We start from the raw sequence: 18,990 nt of genomic DNA on the forward strand, positions 1-18,990 counted from the left end.
CCAAGGATCTCCTACCCCAGAAAAGAGGTGCTGGAAGGAGGTCCCATTCTTGGAGAAAAGCGGGCAGGAGAGGCCCCTGAGGAACCAAGACAAAGTACAACTTGCAGAACTTGAATCCAGGCTGCACGTCCCAGTCCTGTTGCTGTTTGTCCTATTTATTTATATATGTTGTAATTAAATTTGAAAGCTTAAAAATGTCCAGCACAACTTATTTATCCCAGTGAGTTGGGGATTTGTTTAACTATTTTCTGTTCATACTCTGAGAGAACCAGGATAGAGAGGGTGCTTTGCTCACAAAGAGCTGGGCATGGGCTGGGAGGGAAGAAGGGTGTGTCAGGCACCCTGAGGTCATCACCAGGGATTTTGTATTTGCTGTTTCTCTCCACCCTGCAGTTGATATACCTCCCATATCTTAGATTGCTTCCTCGGTCTCTGAATAAAACCTTTCATTGGTTATGAAATCCTTCCTGTCCTTCTTCAGTCCAGGTGCCTAGATTTGCCTCCTAAGGGGATAAGATCACTGGGTAGAGGCAGGACTTGGGATATAGGAGGGGCTTGGCAAGAAAAAGGTCCTTAAGGGGGAACACATTAGGAGGGGTATGGACACCTGAGAGGGAGTACAGATGTTATGGGTCTATCTGGCTTATCAGTGTGGCTGTCTGAGTATGTGTCAAGTGAATACTCTGTGTGTATTACTGAGACTTGCTGGTCCTGTAGGTGAATGTGTCATTTTGGCTGTTAGGTCTCTGTGATGTGTTGTCAAGACTGTTGGTAGTAGGTACACATGTGTGTCTGTGAACGCTGGTGACTCCGTGTGTGTGTGTGATTATCAGGCAAACACTAATTCATATCTCTTCTTGAGGATTTCCCTCTTCAGGCATCTTTTCTTTCTCCTGCATTATCAGTCTCTCCCTCCCTACTGAATTGTCTACTAGATCGTTCCCCAAGCACAAGCACACATATTGTAGGATCTCTTATTTACAAAACGTAAATCTTGGGCTGGGGAGATAGCTCAGCTGGTAGATTGCTTGCTTTGCAAGCACAAGGCCCTGAGTTCAATACCCAGTACCGCAAAAAAAAAAAAAAAAAAAAAAAAAAAGTAAATCTTTTCCCCATCTATATATTTCCTTTGCATTTGAAGTTTATTTTGCTTTTTACAGTGCTGAGGATTGAACCTGGGGACTCACCCATGTTAGGCAGGTGCTACATCACTAAGCCACATCCCTAGCCAGTTTCTGAAAACTGGCTAGTTTCTGAAAGATTGCTACACCCTACCTCCATCTCCTCATCCCCAATTCTCTTCAAACCACTTCAATTCCTATTAGTCTATTGAAATCCATTCAGCCTGGTCATCAAAGATCACAGTGTCAAATCCAAAGGACTTCTGGATTTAACAATAGCATTTGACATGGCTTACTACTTGCTCTTCTTTAAAACACTCCTGATTACCCCTGACATCACTGGTCCCAATTCTGTCTACTTTGCTGGCTTCTTCTCTCTCAATTAATATCTGTCTTTCTCTCTCTCTCTCTCTCTCTTTTTTTTTTTTTTTTTTGGTACTGGAAATTGAACCGAAGGGTGCTTAACCACTGAGCTACATCCCTAACTCCTTTTTGTATTTTATTAGAGAAAGGATCTTGCCGAGTTGCTAAGGCCTTGCTAAGTTGCTGAGGCTGGCTTTGAACTCACAATCCTCCTGCCTCAGCCTCCCAAGCCTTTGGGATTAGAGGTGTGTGCCACCATGCTCCCAGTAGCTGGATTCTTCTCTATTTGACTTCTAAAAGTTGCACTTCCCTTCTCTATCCTGTCTTCCTAGATTCTTATTCAATCCCATGACTTTACACATCTTTTCTATGCTGCAAATCCCTGAATTTGCATCTTTGGCTGAGACTGGTCCCTGAACTCCAGGGTTGAACTGCCTGCCTGATGTCTCTGCTGGATTATCTAACAGGCACCTCAAACTTATAATAACATGGAGGACTTGACTCTACACAAATCATGACCTTCTCCAAACTTATCTTTGCAAATGGCATCATCTTCTACCCAGCTGCTCAGGCCAGGAACTGGGGAGTCATATTTGATTCTTCCTCTACATTCAATTCCCCAGTAAGTCCTGTTGATTCGGAATCTATCTTCCCATCTCCACTGCCACCACCCTCATCCTCTGGCTATAAGAGCCTCCCTACTGGCTTGATTTCACTGTTATACCTTCATCTCAAGGCCCTGCAATGACCTGGACTTTAACCTCATCTTAAACTGTTCTCTTCAACAGCCCCTTTGCTCCAGCCACATGGATTTATTTTCTAGTCCCCAAACTTTCTCCGAGGGCCATTGCAACCACTGTTGCCTCTGCCTAGACAACTCTTCCCCCATATCTTTACAGGTATGCTGTCAGGCACAGAAGTTGGGGTGCTTTGCAGAGGTGAAGGTGTGCAAGGCATCTGAGGTCTAGGCATCATCTTTCATGATAAGAGTCCAAATATGTGACTTCTTTTCCTATGAAGTTTCAAAGCCTCAACCCACCCATAGGAAAGGAAAAATGGGGGAAGGTGGAAGTATGCTGTGCTGTAACCAAAACCCAGGACCTGGAAAGAGACATTCTTCTACTAAAATTATCTTAGATTATGGGAAGTTGAGAGGTTGAAATGACATAAAAGGCATTTAACTTATACAACATCTGGTATATAACAACAAATCAATAAAAGGTTCATAAACAAGGAAGAAGCTAGTTCCTCAATAATTGTTCAATGCCAGACAACTTTCCCTAAGGACGAAGTAGTTCTCACGAAGGCCCAGGTTGTCCTCACTACAACCTATTTTTATCTATCTATCTATCTATCTATCTATCTATCTATCTATCTATCCATCCTATTTTTTATACCAGGGATTGAACCCAGGTGCACTTAACCACTGAGCAAAATCCCCCGCCCATTTTTTATTTTGAAACTAGTTCTCACTAAGTTGGTGAGGCTAACCTCAAATTTGCGTTCCTCCTGCCTCAGCCTCCCAAGCTGTGTGATGACAGGTATGTGCCACCACACCCAGCCAGACCTATTTTACAATTAAGAAAATCGTAGCTGAATAACTTGCCAAGGGTCTCTTGTGTCACAGAAGTGAATGGATCTCACATAGATCTGTTTGATACAACCCTCCCTTCATTTCTACTGCAACTCATGGCCCTGTGCAGAATCACAGGCCTGTGCCAGCAAGGGAAAGCAGGTCCTCCTAGCCCCTCATGCCCCAAGGCTCTGCTACGCCAGCATATGGTCAGGATCATTAACAGTGCAGAGGAAGCAAGTGTGGAGACTGTGTAAGTGGCATAAGAAGCATCTAATGAGGTCTCAGCATTTGATTCTTCCCATTATTTTTCCCATAGCAAAAGTGTGCTAGCCTCTGACTAGCTGGGTTTAGCCCTGAGGAAAAGGAGATGGTGATTAAAGAAAAGGTATTCACTCTGGTTTACACAGCTTCTCTTTTGCAAAGCAAGAAGCTGTGAATTAAATGGAGAGTATTTAGACTGGGTAAGCAACATGCTTTTCAAATTGTGTGCTTGAGTTTATACTCAGATGCCTTTCTGTTTTCTTTGAAAGAATCAGAGTGTTTCAGGAGAAATAAGGGCAGTGTTTGAAAGTCTTCCCTTCCCAATTAAGCATGAGGTGCAGGCTTTCTCACACACTTCCTCCTGACACACAGATTTCTAGAATTGGGAGGTCCCTCCTCTTACTTGAGCACTGCTGGTTTCCCTGTCAAAGGACTGAGGTAAGGACAGCAATAGTGACAGGACTCTGGGCTTTACAGTCTCCATTGCTCAGTTGGCAACACCAAGAACTTCTCAAGCCATTTCAGTGCCTTCTTCCTTCTCTCAGGTTCTGTCAGTCTTCCCATCCCTTCACCAGTCAAAGCTGAGCTTCCTGGCCCTCAGGCAAAACAGCTGCTCTCCTCTCCAACCTGACCCCTCCCACCCTAAGCCTGGGAAGGAATAAATTGTTTTCTGTGTATTAATCACCTGCAAGCAGATGGAAACCAATTGGAAGACCATTCTGGGCAATGTTTGGCCAGGAGTGTTAAAGAATCATTTCATTCCTAGGGTTTTTCAAACTTCAAGAAATCAATTTAGGACATGGCTGGCATTTTTAGAAATAAAATCTAGAAGAAAACAAAAATATGAGTGTACAGTATCATGATTCAAAACACACATACATACATACAAGAAAAGTTCCACAAGGTAGTACTTAACCCTTCTTACAGCAGGTTATTTGTTTACAGTTGTGAAGTCCTAAGTCTATGCTATGGTCATGGAAACTGAACTGGGCTTTATGAGGTGTAAAAGGGAAAGGAAATTAGGGAGCTTGTTTGGAGAGGAGTGTGAGATCCCTATTATGTCAAACCAAACAACTGGGCTTTATTCTATAAGCAATGAAAAATCAAAAGAAAGTTTTAAGAGAACTGAAGTAATAGATGGTCAACTACTATTTTAGTGAGCTGAGAAACAACTGGAGAGAGAAGAGATTAAACAGAGTGAAGGTAGGTTAATGTATTTAAGAATTGATGGGGTGGGGCTGGGGCTGCAGCTCAGTGGAGAGCACTTGCCTCGCACTTGTGAGGTACTGGGTTGGATCCACAGCATCACAAAAATAAATGAATTAATAAATATATTGTGTCCATCTACAACTAAAAAAAAAAAAAAAAATCAATTGGTGGGGGATGAGCCAGAATAGTGGGGTTGGAGACTTGAAATCTGAAAAAGGCTGATGTTAATACTGATGTTGATGTTGGTTTCTTAGTTTTAACAAATGTACCATGGTTATGTAAAATGCTAACAGAAACCAGATGGGAAGGGGTATAAGGATTATTATCTTTGCAACTTTCTTATGAAACCAAAGTGATTCCCAAATAAAAGTTTATTAAACATAAATAATGCCTATACTTCTAGCTTGGGCACCTGTGAGACAGGTAACTAATCTTCTAAGATGGAACAATGTAGAGGACATTTGGATGGGGACAGATGGTAAAGCTCAGCTTCGGATAGGTTGAGTTTGATGTCTCTGACATTAGAGGGTGATGGTTAGGAATAAGTTGATTTGGAACTCAGCAGGGAGAACTGACCCACTGAGGTGGGTTTGCTGGCTTGCCTGAGATTGCCCTAAGGACATTAATATCAAAGGAAGAGAAAGTTTCATTCCTTGTGAGGTCTGGATGTCCATTCAGGTAATGTGAATCATCTCCCCAGCCCCCACCCCTGCTTTATTTGATAGTTTTCTTATGGTATAAAGTACTACTACTGGTATATTAAAAAGTATATTAAGACACCGAAACCTGATATTAACTCAATACTGTTCATATAATCTCTCTAAAAAAACCAAAAATCTATACCTGGGATAAAGTGAGACTTAGTTTCAAAGTGTGGCTCCCCATCAGTGACTGGAAATGTAAGAAATTTAAAACCTCAGGCTCTACCCAAACAAGTGAAACTGTGGGAGTAGGACCCAGTGATCTGTTTCACTAAGCCCTAAAAACGGTTAGGACGCACACTGAAGTTTGAGAGCCAAAGCCCTAAAGAATTCAATCCAATGGTTTTCTATCATGACAGAAGATAAAAATGACTTGGAAAACTTCTTAAAAATTTTTATGTCTAGGGCTAGGGTTGTAGTTCAGAGATAAAGCACTTGCCTTGCACGTGTGAGGAACTAGGTTCAGTCCTTGGCACCACAAAAAAAACAAGTAAAATAAAGATATTGTGTCCATCCACAACTAAAAACGAAATTAAAAAAAAAATTCTTATGTCTAAACCCCAAAGTTACTTAGAATCTAGGGGTGCAGCCTAATCTGTACACTAAGAAAGGAAACACTCTAGGTAATTCAGATACAAGCATGTGGTTAGGAACCACTGTTTAGGGGATAGGAGTGTAGCTTAGTTGTACAGTGTTGCCTAGCAAGTGTAAGGCCTTGGATTTGATCCCCAGTCACACACACACAAACCACTGTTTAGTGGTTCCATCAGAATATATGTATGTTATTCCCAAAAGGTTAGTTTGGGGTAAAGCAGCTATCTGGTTAACTGCCCAAGGTATACCAATTTAAAGGAATATTATGTAATTCTCAACAAGAATTTAAGATAGATCTAGATATACTGATAGAAAACAATCTCTAGGGCTGGGGATATAGCTCAGTTGGTAGAGTGCCTGCCTCACAAGCATAAGGCCCTGGGTTCAATCCCCAGCACTGCAAAAAAAAAAAAAGTGTTAAATGAAATAAGCAATACATAGAACATTTGAAATACTTTTTTAAGGGCGTGTGTGTCTGTATGTCTACATGTATGTGTGTGTGTATGTATACTTTACACAGGAATAGAATCTCTCTTTAAAAAAAACAAACAATTGTAACTGAAATTTTTTCTGGGAAGATAAGCAGATGATCAGATTTTAAGGATGGGAGGAAACATTTCTTATTATGTGTTTTTGTATTATTTGCATAATTTGCTAAATGCATGTAATACCTTCCTAAATTAATTTAAATACTTTAAGCTTAAGGGCAAAAAGAACCACTGTTCTAGAGAGAATGGAATATTAGCAAGCAAGATATATGAAAGAGCAAGATAGAAAGAATTTTGGCAGTGAAACAGAATGTGGGGGCTGTCAGCTGCTAAGGGCACTTAGAGCATTAACAAAGAGAAAGGGGCATGAGGAAGGACAGTCCTGGCAAAAACATAATCCTCTGTCCAGTTCTTTTCCGAAGTGATATTAGATAAACTGAGAGTCAAGACAGAAAGGTCAATTTACCCATATTCAGTTTTATTCAGAATTAACCATCTATCATGAGTGTACATCCAAAGAGTAGAAAAAAATTAAAGGTTCCTGTCAAAAAAAGTTCCCTGGTAAGTAGGAAGGAGGGTATGATGTTAGGAGTCATGTTTAGGGAAGGAAATGTTATCCAGGTCATGGATGCCATTTTTGTCAATGATTCGAACACTGAAGGTTGGCAGATTCAAGATGAAGCGCTTCTGGAGCTGCAGAGAGATGTAAAGGAAACCAATTAACAAACATTTATTAGGCACTAAGAATGTGGAAGGCTCTCTTTCACGTATGGTAGATATTCACAGATAAAAATTCCTACTTTTGTGGGAATATCCCCCCAGATATTCTACTGGGGGCAACTGGCACTAGGGCACACAGGAATGCCCAAACAGTAGCTGGAGGCCAACTCAAGTGTGACATGGGAGATGCAGCTGGGGACCTGTCTCTGGTCAGTCAGCTGATGAAAGAAAGAGACAATCCAATCAATCCAATGTTCTTATTCCCGTTGTCCTAAGAAAAGTCCTAAACCAAAGCAGTGCACTCCTAGGTCTCAAAGGTTTGCACCAGTCATCTACACACATCAGAAGGACCAGGCAAGTGTGAGTGAACTTGAGTGTGCAGCTGCCAGAGTGGTGAGAAGGGTTATCAACAGAACAGTTCTTGGAATAAACCCTGCTTCTGTCTCCTCCAGTCCAGGCTGAGGCTATTCCAAAGCAGCTGTGGAGTATATGCACAGAAGCAGAAATCACACTCATCCAGCTGGGAGATTACTGAGGAACACAGGTTTGAAATCTTTTCTTCCTGGACATCTCACTTCCAGCCTCCAGAGAGAACACACCAGGCTTTCCAGCGGTTCCCTCAGAAGCCTATCCTGAAAATGTCCACCTCCTCAGGCTTAACCCTCCCTCCCTTCATGTTTCCATTTCTTCTGCAGCTGAGGACTAGGCAGCAACAGCTCGTTCCATTTCCAGAGTCCTCTCTGGCTAATGACTCTTATGGTCAGAATCAAGCTCCAAGGTCAAGAAAAGGTGAAAATAAGGAAATAAGGGTTTCAAAAAGGATTCTTTTTAGAATCCACAGGGATTAAAATCTCAAAAGAGCATTTGATATTCCAGTGGCTTCTTCCCAGCAGCCCCTTGCAACATTTGGGACTAATAACGGTCTCTTAGCTGAATGGTTAAGAAAAGTACATGAAATTTAAAAAGTACATGAGTTTATTCTCAGTGTCTGCTTTGGAAAGGGGATTTACAAAGAAGAGGAAGAAGGGAGAGGGTACTGTGGACAGGACCATGTAACAGGCAAACTGACAATACTGCCAAGCCTCCAAACCTGCTCCCATCCTGCTACTCTCACTAAATTCATCCTTAGGCCACAAAAAGAGTAAAAGAATGAAGAAGCCTAATGGAGCTCTTTTGCCACCTTACCCTACATTTACACCTAAAGCCTGAGACTCTCAGTAGTAGTACTGGAAGGGGGAGGGTACAGGTTCTTGTCTCACCAAAAAAGGCTACTCTCCCCTTCTGTCTAAAGCTTTCCAGTTGCTTTCTGTGAACTCCTCAATGCTCAGGGAAGGGTTTGTCTCCAGATTACAAGGGTTCATGACAGTTAAGGGAGTAGAACAGGGCAATATCAGGTGGCACAAGAACAGAGCAAGTATCAAGTCTAGGGCAAAAATTTTTATAGCAGGTATGGATAGTATGGTACCAAACATCACCTGTAGCAAAATTACCTGGGACTGTCCATTAAAAAAATAGATTCTCCGTCTCTATCTAAGGACAGAAGCATAGTAAGAAACCTACCTACTTATTTCCTTTCTTTTTGTGGTACAGGGGATTGAACCCAGGGATGCTCTGACCTACAAGTCCAGTCCTTTTAATTTTTTTTATTTTGAGACAAGGTCTCGCTACGTTGCCACGCCTGGCCTGGAACTTGTGCTCTTTCTGCCTCAGTCTTGCCAGTGATTGGGGAAGCTGCAGTAGAAGGATCACAAGGCCATGTAGTACTCTGCCCAGCAGTAACCTGCTTTTTTAATAAGTTCCCCAGATGATTCTTATACACACTGAATTTTGAGAACCAATGGTCTGTATGAACCAGAAAGAAAAGTAATTACATTGTAAAACTGACATTGATGAGAAGGTGACCCATGAAAGAAAAATAAACTTGCTACTCACACCAAACTGGCGGTAACTTCACATCTGGTCAGTAGGTATTTATTACACCTTCTGGCAAGGCCCAGAACAACAAAAGCAACCAAGGAATGGGTATGATATTGGCAAACCAAGACATAAAACATTCCTTTCAGGATCCTTTCAGGAGCTACTCACCTCCTCCAGACATTTTCTAAGAAGCTCCACTGCCCTCTCACGTGAGATAGCTGAAAGAGAACACACACGCCAAACACTCAAGGTGCTGTCATTATGTCCAACTCTCAGAGGCTTTTGAGGAAGTTTCAATCTTCTTTAGGTATAAGTGCCAGACAAACAGAAAAGGCAAAAAAAACACTTAGCCTTCTAGCCTGCAACAAACTTATTCCATATGCAATTGAGGGTGCCCAGACCCAGTGCTCCAGCAGCCACAAGCCATTGCAAATTGATTTGCTACAGAGAAGGGTAAGCATGACGGAATTCTGCCTCCCCTGGCCAGGACCCGCCTCTGAAGAAGTCCAGCAGCCTGCCTCTCTTTTTCATAACCCACCCCCTCCACCCTCCTTTAGTCTAGGGCTTAAATCAATTCCATCTGCCCCAGCCAGCTGCAAATCAGGGAAAGGAGGACAGGGCCAGAGTTTTAGCCCTACTTTCTCAGTGGGGTCTCAGTTTAACAATGGGATGAGAATTCGTAGGATGGGACTGAGATGCTCCTAAAATAGGATGCAAAGGAACTGTCTATGGGCATGGCAAACTGTGTTGACATATTACACAGTTAGGCTTCAGGGGTGGTTGGTGGTTATTTTGGTAGGCGAATCAGCTGTATTACTGACAGATGCCAAATCAAGAGACAGTCACCAGGAGGCCAGGCTAATTCTTTTCAGGATGTGGCCTAGAGCTCTAGTAGGGCTGAGGTTGAACAAGAGGACAGCACCAAAAAGGAATGAACATGCCAGATTCTTATGACACGGAGAGGGAAGAATAGAATATACGGAGAGAATTATCTGTGCTATATCTTTAGCCTGTAAAAACTAGGAATTCCAAGTGCCATGGCTGAAGTTGAGGTTGAGACTGAGGTCAGAAGACAGAACTTAGCACAAAAGTATCCCTGGGTCTGAGGTTCTGCCAACTAACAGTGTACTGACAAGTAAATGGACAGTTTTTTCTTGCAGAAGAGAGCAGCAATCAGGGGCTAAGAATGAAGGGAAGGGTCCAAGTCATTGACCTTAAAAAGCTTTGATGTTTAAACAAAGAAACCCTCAGTTGTCATGCTAAGGACCTGTTCATCTTCACAAGTTCAAAACAATGCACAAACTACTTGGTTTACTCACTCATTCTCTACAGCTGAAATGTCAATGGGCATCCAGGCAGAGCAAAATGAGTGCAAAAACTTAATTCATGTAATTGAAGAACTACAGAACCTAATAAAAATGTTTTACTCACTATGACATCTACTCCAGAGCCCCCTTTAAAATAAACCAAAACCCAGTTCTATAGATATGCAGTATCTCATTTTAGCGGACAAAATAAGTCTTTTATCAACAAGCTTTGTGAAGATCCTACTGACCCATGAAAACAGTTTCCAGAGGGGATCCATCCTTTATTCTGGACTCAGCCACCCAACTCCAAGGTGGACAAACTGGGAAGTAGCTGAGCGAAGGGCTCTGCTACTGCTCCTTCCCTGCAGTGCTGGTACCTACTTGGTGTATAGTATCGGTCCAGGATACTGAGAGTCAGGAAGGCACCGTAACCATGGGCTGCAAAAGGGGCCTTGGCCAAGGCAGCCAGGTAGTCCATGTAGTAGAGTGCTGGCCCCTCATGTTCATCATAGCCAGCCAGGAGGAGGTTCACATGATATGGGGTCTGCAAAGGAAAGAAATGGCAAAGTGATGATTAAAGCAGAATACCAATATCCCTTCCCAAGGCAAATGGGAGTACTCTGACCCTTGATGAATAAGAAATTTAGCAGCAACTGAGTAAATCACAATAAAGTAAAAACGTAGAGCAATCTAGAAGACTGGAGTGTGGTCAGAGGCGAAGGGAGGTCAACTTGGTTTCTTTGAACATTTGGAGCACTTTTGATATACGAAAAAGCGGCTTGGTTCTTAAAGCCTATGGATAAGAACCTGACATGAAAGCACTTCAAAGGCAAAGCATGGGTGGCCTTGTGTCATTCCTAATTTTTGAAACCAACAAACAATAATTCTGAGTGTCAGGCCACAGACTACAGAAAATAGCTCTAATCATATCATCCAAAACAAATAAGCTCATAAGCCCAGGAGTTCAAGGTCAGGATGGCAACATGAAGTTGCATCTCAAAACAAAATCTAAGCTCCATCTGGGTATCTGGGACCAAAATCGAAGTGATAAATAATTCTTGAGATGGAAGGAGAGTATGTCTCAAGTATTTAAATCAAATCATTAGACTTTTTTAAAAAAATATTTTTAGTTATAAATGGACACAATACCTTTATTTTTATGTGGTGCTGAGGATTAAACCCAGTGCTTCATATGTGTGAGGCAAGTGCTCCACCAATGAGCTCTGACCCCAGTCCTTGAAATCACTAGACTTTTAATGAAGATAGCAGTAATGGAAGTTCACAAACACAAAGAAACATGGTGATGCCAGAACGACAGCTTTAGGTAAATGCTAACTTTTTTTTTAAATATAACAAGGTTCTCCTAAAACAGATAAAACCTACTGTTCATCAATGAGACTAACTTAGATTAATAAAAGTCTTTTCTTTGTATTATCTGCAAGCCTAAAAACACAAATTATAGAGAAACTGAACTAAGTATGTCTTGCTTTTTATCTCCAAATGGATAATTATTTTTTTGTTCACCAACTGGACCATTCACCATGTTAAATTCATTCTGTCCATGTCCCCAGGCATCAGTGGTGGAACTCCCATTTTATACGGCTTCCCTTTTGACTGCAAGATGTGTTTCCGCTCTTGCATTTGCTTCAGTGAGTAGTGAACAAGTCTTACCCATGGTTATGTGTCCATCCCTATACTTAATGTATGTATTCTATTAACTGTGCATATACCCTATTATGGAACATGAAGTAATTATAGCTAATGATTTTTTAAAGTGACAATTCATATTCTTTCAACAATGATTAATATGGGCACTTAGTAGCCAGAAGAAATTCATGTTAAAAGAACACATGAAAGTATTATTGTTTACTTAGAATTGTTCTCCCAAACTAGCTATGCTAACTAGGAAGAGTTCCTAAAAATCTCTTGAAGATTACAGAGGAGCCCTAACCTACAAACAAGTTTCTGCCTTGGGGACGAGATGGTGGACAGTCTCGGAGGAAAAGAAACTAACCAGCAGTGGTCAAGACTTCTGAAGAAATTATTATCTGCCTATCACATTTTCCAACGAGTAATGTGCTGCATTCTGCCAAGCTTTGGAATTCTCCGTCACGCCTGGGACAACCTTCTCAGTAAGTCTCACCATAACCCCCGCTATGAGCTTCTGCTTTCTTATGTGTAAAAGTGAGTTAATAAATCCTCCCCTTTCTATCTTCTAGGGAGTATTTTGAGAAAAAAAACAATAGAGGTGAAACATCCCAAACTCTGGAAGAAAAGACACTAACCTAAATTCTTAGTGTATTAGCTACATACTAGCCACCTTTTGATAACTTGCCACTGTAAACAACAAACTGTTTAAATTAGCTAAAGATAAAAATATATTTAACTAATAGCAATTTTTTAAAAGTGGGAAAATACCATTTCAAAATCTGAATACACTGCTGTTCTTACAGTTAAAACTAGAATTGGAGAGAGAGAGAGAATAGCAAATGATTCGAACTGATTTCTCTTCCCCCAGAAAATTAATAATACAGTTTATTATTCATCACAAAATAAATTAATCTTTTCTGCTAAGAGGATAACTCTACCCCTCTTTACTCACTGGCCAGAACCACCCAATGATTAACCAAAAAAATCTTACCAAGTTTCAATGTTATATTAGGGATCCACTTAGATTCCCAAAGAGTCCTTAACCAGCAGAACCCAGATGTTTGTTTCTAATGAGGCTCCTGTCTATATTCTAAGATTAAATAGTATTTAGAACAATTGATGTTATTTAAAAGCCACTGCCAGAAGATTTTACATAAAAACCTATGTCAGCTGGGTGTAGTGGCGCACACTTATAATTCCAGCTGCTTGGGAGGCTGAGGCAGGAGGATTGTGAGTTCAAAGCCAGCCTCAGCAACTTAGTGAGGCCCTAAGCAATTCAGAGACCCTCTCTCTAAATAAAATATGAAAAAAAAAAAAAAAAAAAGGGCTGGCAACGTGACCTAGTGGTAAGCGTCCCTGGGTTTAATCCTGGTACCAAATAAACAACATCTATGACAAAAGGTTTTCATAAGCAAACTACATTGCTCAACTGGTCTATATAATCATTTATTTATGCTTGAGCATCTGATACACATACTCACCAAAGTTGGTATTCAGAAGCTACAATTTGTGGTATAAAAGATAACTCACAAATACTGTGCGACTTCAAATTACCAACTTTTGCATGTGTGAGATGCTTAAGCATAAATAAATGGTGTTACCCAGACTAATTAAATCAATACATCTGTGTAACAACTTGCAGTTTCTGAAATTCTCTGACAATGCTCCATCAAAGATCTCTGGCTCACAGTAGTTTTTTAAAATTTCAAATAAAATCTTATGTACTGTCATTCTCTCACTCTAAGAACCATGGCATTCAAAGTGACAAAGCCCCATAGTTATACATTTCACAACTGTTATCTTTCTTCAGATTTTGAATTTAGCAGTGTTTTCCTGGAACAAGATAAATTCTAAGAAGTTCAATTTTGTGCTATAATTACAGCATACACATGTGTGACTGCTTGTGGTGTGCTCAAGAAAAAAACAAAATATAGATAAAACAACCCACCTACTCAAATATTTATGCCAATTATAAACTTTAAGAAGGCAGGACTATGTGTGGCTTGATCAATGATATTCAAGTATATAACATATGCTCAATAAATATTTGTTGAATGAATAATAACAAACATACCAGAAAGCATTACACATGTGGCTAATGCCTAATATCACAAGAAAAACACTAAACCAATGTAAAAAAAGTGATAGGTCCTATATCTGAGAACTGATCCAAGTTTAAGTCAACTGCTAGCATCTCTACGAATTCATACATTTGTTGCTTTTAGCTAAGCTCTGGATCCTTCTTTCTACCTCTGTTTAGACACAGGTTGTTATAGAAAGAAAAATAATTTAGGATGCAGGTCCAGCATTCAGAACCACCCAAAGAGATCAACTGTATGAATATCTCAGGAAGAAATAGCTAGGCCTGACTTTAAATTTTGGCTCTATTACCATGTGTGACTTAGAAAAGTCCCTTAACCTCTCTGAATATTACTATTCTCATCTAAAATGAGATAATGCAGTGAGGATTCAGAGATAATGATGTAAATGACAATAAGCATGGTACCTAAAACATAGTAAAGGATTATAAATGGTAAATGTCACTACTAGGGAAATATAATAATCTGTGAAGTGTCCATGAAACAAAAATGCAAGTAATTTTGAGAAGTCAAATTATTCCTGGCACTGAGATAGAAAATAAAATTCTTATATGGGGCCAGGTACGGTGGTGCATTCCTGTATTCACAGCAGCTCAGGAGGAGAATTCCAAGTTCAAAGCCAGCCTCAGAAACTTAGTAAGGCCCTAAGCAACTCAGGGATACCCTATCTCAAAATAAAAAATTGAAAAGGGCTGCGGATGTAGTTCAGTGGTAAAGCACCCCTGGGTTCGATCCCCAGTGCCGAAACAAAAAACGACAAACGAACGAACAAACAAAAACAAAAAAAAAAACATAAAAGGGATGTAGCTCAGTGGTACAGCATCACTGGGTTCAAACCCCAGCCCCAGCATTGCAAAAAAGATGATGATGAAGACAAAGATGATGAAGAAGAGCCCAGTATACTGCCTAGTAAATGGAACAACATGTTTCCTTTTCTCCCTTCCTGGGACTCTTTTCTGGGGCCATAAGTAACGGTGCTCACTGTTACATGAATTCACAGAGACACTGAGATCATGCCTGCTTCATGGTCCACCCATCCTAGCCCCCCAGAATTTATTTGGGAAATAAATTAACATGCACCAAGTACCTTCACATTTCCTTCCTTACATATATATGTCCTGATATTACTTCTAGATACTTTTACATCAGTTCTCTTCTTTCTCATTATCAGTACTACATGTGAGAATTTGTCTAGTTATTTTGGAGAAATGCAAACGCCAATAATGACACGACTGCTAGGAATCCTCTATCTTTGACAAAGTAATTTCTATTCTGCACATGATATAATCTAGCCTTTGATTGTCTCCACTATTCTAATTGCTTAGGCAGATAGTCTAGGTAATAAGACAAAGTTATGAGGTTCCCAAGGGGAAGAACTATATCTTACATGACTAGGCATCTTCCACAGCAAAGGCTAAGATTAAATATTAGTTTTGAACTAACCTTAAATGTCCAAATGTCCATCCAGTAAATGAACCCAAACATTTAGTTATAGCACTTTTCCTCCCTTAACAAATACATGGTATAAGCTTATTTATAAGGAGCTTTAGTTCTCATATATATATATATATATATATATATATATATATATTTTTTTTTTTTTTTTTTTTTTTAAACTCAGCCCTTTATTTTTATTTTAAGACAGGGTCTTGCTAAGTTGCTAAGGCTGACTTTGATCTTGCAATCCTCCTGCCTCAGACTCCCAAGCCACCGGGATTATAGGCATGCACCACTGTGCCTGGCAAGCTTTAGGTTGCTTTGACATTTCTTCAAGGATAATACAAATATCCACCACTATAGGGTGTGGTAAAGTTTAAATAAAATACATGGGAAGGGCTCAAATAGGCTATTATTACCACTACCACTTTTCAGATTCGACTCCATTTTTTTTAACCATTCGTGTAATCATACATGTACACAGAGTAATGATGTCTCATAATCATTAAAAGATTTGATAATAATAAGACCAAGAAGATACTATCACAGAGAAAGCTTTTTATAGTTTCAAAGTTTGAAGTCAGGTATTAGCCAATAAGCACATCTTCTATGTACGTCTTCCTGGAATTGAAATGGACTTGAATATCTCTGGTTTTGAAGAAACCAGTAAGTCAACCTTGTAGAAAAACAGAATGAAACAGTGGTCATTAGAAACTGGGAAGGGAAGTGGGGACAGAAAGAAATTCAATATGGGGCATCAAAAACAGTGTAGAGGAATTACTCCTGGTTCTTCTTTTAGCATACTAGGGTAACTACAGTGCAAAACAACCTGCAACATATTTCAAAACGACAAGAAGAGTATGAAATTCCCAACTTAAAAATAATTAAGTTTATTTATTATTAATTAGATGGAAACACTTATTACCATGATTTGATACTCACTGTACACATGTCAAATTATTATAACATACCCAATAAAATGTACAAATTTAAAATACTAAAAATTTAAATTATAACTATAAAAGTATCTCTAGGCCTCCAAGTCCTGTTGAGCCAGCCTTTTTTTTTTTTTTTTTTTTTTTTTAAATGGTACTGGGGATCGAACTCAGGGCCTTGTGCTTGCGAGGCAAGCACTCTACCAGCTATCTCCCCAGCCCCTCCAAGTCCTGTTGAAATAACCACAGTTCCACTTTGGACTCTTGTGCACTTGGGGGTAGGGATTGTACATCTCACACACAGAAACTTCCTTTAAGTTAGATGGAGCATTTCCCTCCCTCCCACTTTTGTGCAGAAAACTCCTTGTATAGTCCCTCTATCAAGAAAAAGAAACACTGGTGATTAAGAAAAGTGTGAAATTCCATAAATTTTACAGCTAAAGAGAACAGTTGTGACAAATACACTGAAACAACAAAATCAGCGACTAAAATCTGGGCGGTGACAAGCAGCGGTGTGACATCTGGCGGAAGCCAAAGTCACAGCAAGGGGGAGAGAGGTGGGCGTGAGGAAGCATCCTGCCGAGCGTGGACACAGAAAAGGAGAGGAACTGACAGTCTTCCTTTGGAGCCAGGCCAGCCTTTGCCACCTCTAATTGACTAGGATGACATAGCTATGAGTGAGGTGCCTTGAAGAGAGGTGCAGTTTCTTTTGTGGTGTGCCGTGCCTTGGAATGCTAAGCAGTGTGGGAGGCATACTTCCATTCCTGGTGGGTCAGTAACATGGAAGGAGATGCAGACCACCAATGGGACAGACACGTGTGCCCAGAGATGAGTGTTTTTTAATAGACTCCTACATACCCTAAACAGATAAGGGACTTTGAAAGGAACAGTGTATATGCTATTTCTTTTATTTTTCTTCAGTGCTAGGGATTGAACCTGGGCCTCTTACAGCCCAGTAAGCTATACCACCAGCTGAGGTATACCTCACCACCACTGAGCTATAGCTCTAGCCCCATGCCTGTTAATTCTTTAGTCCCCTGATTGTCAAAGCTGCTTAATATTCCATCTTTGGCACTGAAAGTATTTCATAAAAATATAATTTAGAGTTAGAAGGGATCTATGAGTTCAACTAGCATCCAGTGTCCCTTTTACACATGTAAGGACTAATGTTCAAAGAGGCGACAGCGACTTGCCATAGATCACATAGGTAATTAGCATCAGAATAAGGACCAGAATTCAGGCTTCCCAACTGCAAGTCTTTTCCAGGAAACCATGCTGCCTACACAAAATGGAAATCAGTATAAAAATATGATTCAATATGTAAATGTCAGTTGCACACTCAAATATTTCAGAATGTACTATTTTAATGCCAGTCTATTGTCCTCTCTTTCATATGTCAAGATGTATACAATCAATATTATTTTAAGTTTTAAAAAGGCAGGCTTAAGTCACAATTATGACTCCTAAAACTATGCTACATATAAGTTACTAGTCTATAAATACCTGTCATAATAGATAGCCAACATCTTAACTGCTTTGTAAATGCCCACTTTTTAACTTCATTAATAATCTAGTGGCCTTAACCACTGAACCATATCCACAGCCCATTTAAAAAAATATATATTTTTAGTTGTAGCTGGACAAGCTACAACTTTATTCCTTTTTATGTGGTGCTGAGAATCGAACCCAGTGCCTCAGACATGCTAGGCAAGTGCTCTACCACTGAGCCACAACCCCAGCCCACGGCCTAATGTTTGTTAATTATTTTTTTAGTTGTAGATGAACATAATACCTTTATTTACTTATTTTTATGTGGTTCTGAGGATCAAACCCAGTGCCTCATATGTGCAAGGAAGCACTCTATCACTGAGCTATAACCCCAGTCCCCCAACCCATTTTTTAATTTTAGTGAGAGACAGGGTCTCACTGAGTTGCTATGAGCCTTGCTAAATTGATGAGGCTGGATTTGAACTCAAGATCCTCATGCCTCAGCCTCCCAAGTCACCAGACTACAGGCATGTGCCACCACACCAGGTCAGGAACTTGTTTTTAATAACCAACAGAATTTACTATCTTTGGGTAGGTTTGATGGTATAACTTTAAAAATTCAATTTCCCCATCTTAACTAAAGAAAGGTTTCATACCTGAAATGACATTCACTATTTCAAACACTTAAAATTCAGCAACTTCCAGTTATCATGACCTAAGTACCTTTTCTAGCTCTAAAAGAGTATGGTCCTATGGTTGGGGAAGAGGATGGGAAGAACCATGCACACCCTTGACTTTAATCCTCTGGGATACGTTCTTTTTTTTTTTTTTTTTTCCTCTTTTGTGCTGGGGATTGAACCCAGGGGCATTTTATCATTGAGCTACATCCTCAGTCCTTTTCATTTTTATTTTGAGATGGGGTCTTACCACATTGCCCAGGTTGTCCTCAAACTTGCAATCAATCATCTGGCTTCAGTCTCCTAAGTTGCTAGGTTTATGGGCCTGTGCTATCATACTCAGTTTATATATTCTTTTTTTAAAGGGAACCCATGTGTAGATTCAATCTCTTTGAGCCTTACCTATAAAAGTACAGAGTTTATAAAATGCTTCAACCAAACCCTACA

The 18,990-nt window shown here is 40.1% G+C and overlaps 1 protein-coding gene across 2 annotated transcripts in view; it reads right to left on the bottom strand.

Moving 5' to 3' along the window:
- Window positions 1-6,770: 6,770 nt before the first annotated feature.
- The window catches only part of PSMB2 (proteasome 20S subunit beta 2), a 32,595-nt gene continuing 20,375 nt past the window's right edge, over window positions 6,771-18,990 (bottom strand). For both annotated transcript variants that reach the window (XM_079130429.1, XM_079130428.1), the window contains 3 exons: window positions 10,639-10,801; window positions 9,119-9,168; window positions 6,771-7,006 (listed from right to left, as the gene is read on the bottom strand). In XM_079130429.1, the coding sequence (XP_078986555.1) occupies window positions 6,899-7,006; window positions 9,119-9,168; window positions 10,639-10,801 (321 nt within the window). In that variant the 3' untranslated portion in view covers window positions 6,771-6,898. The remainder of the gene's footprint in view (window positions 7,007-9,118; window positions 9,169-10,638; window positions 10,802-18,990) is intronic.

Source organism: Sciurus vulgaris (genome assembly GCF_902686455.1).
Source record: "Sciurus vulgaris genome assembly, chromosome: 1".
NCBI classification, from domain to species: domain Eukaryota; kingdom Metazoa; phylum Chordata; class Mammalia; order Rodentia; family Sciuridae; genus Sciurus; species Sciurus vulgaris.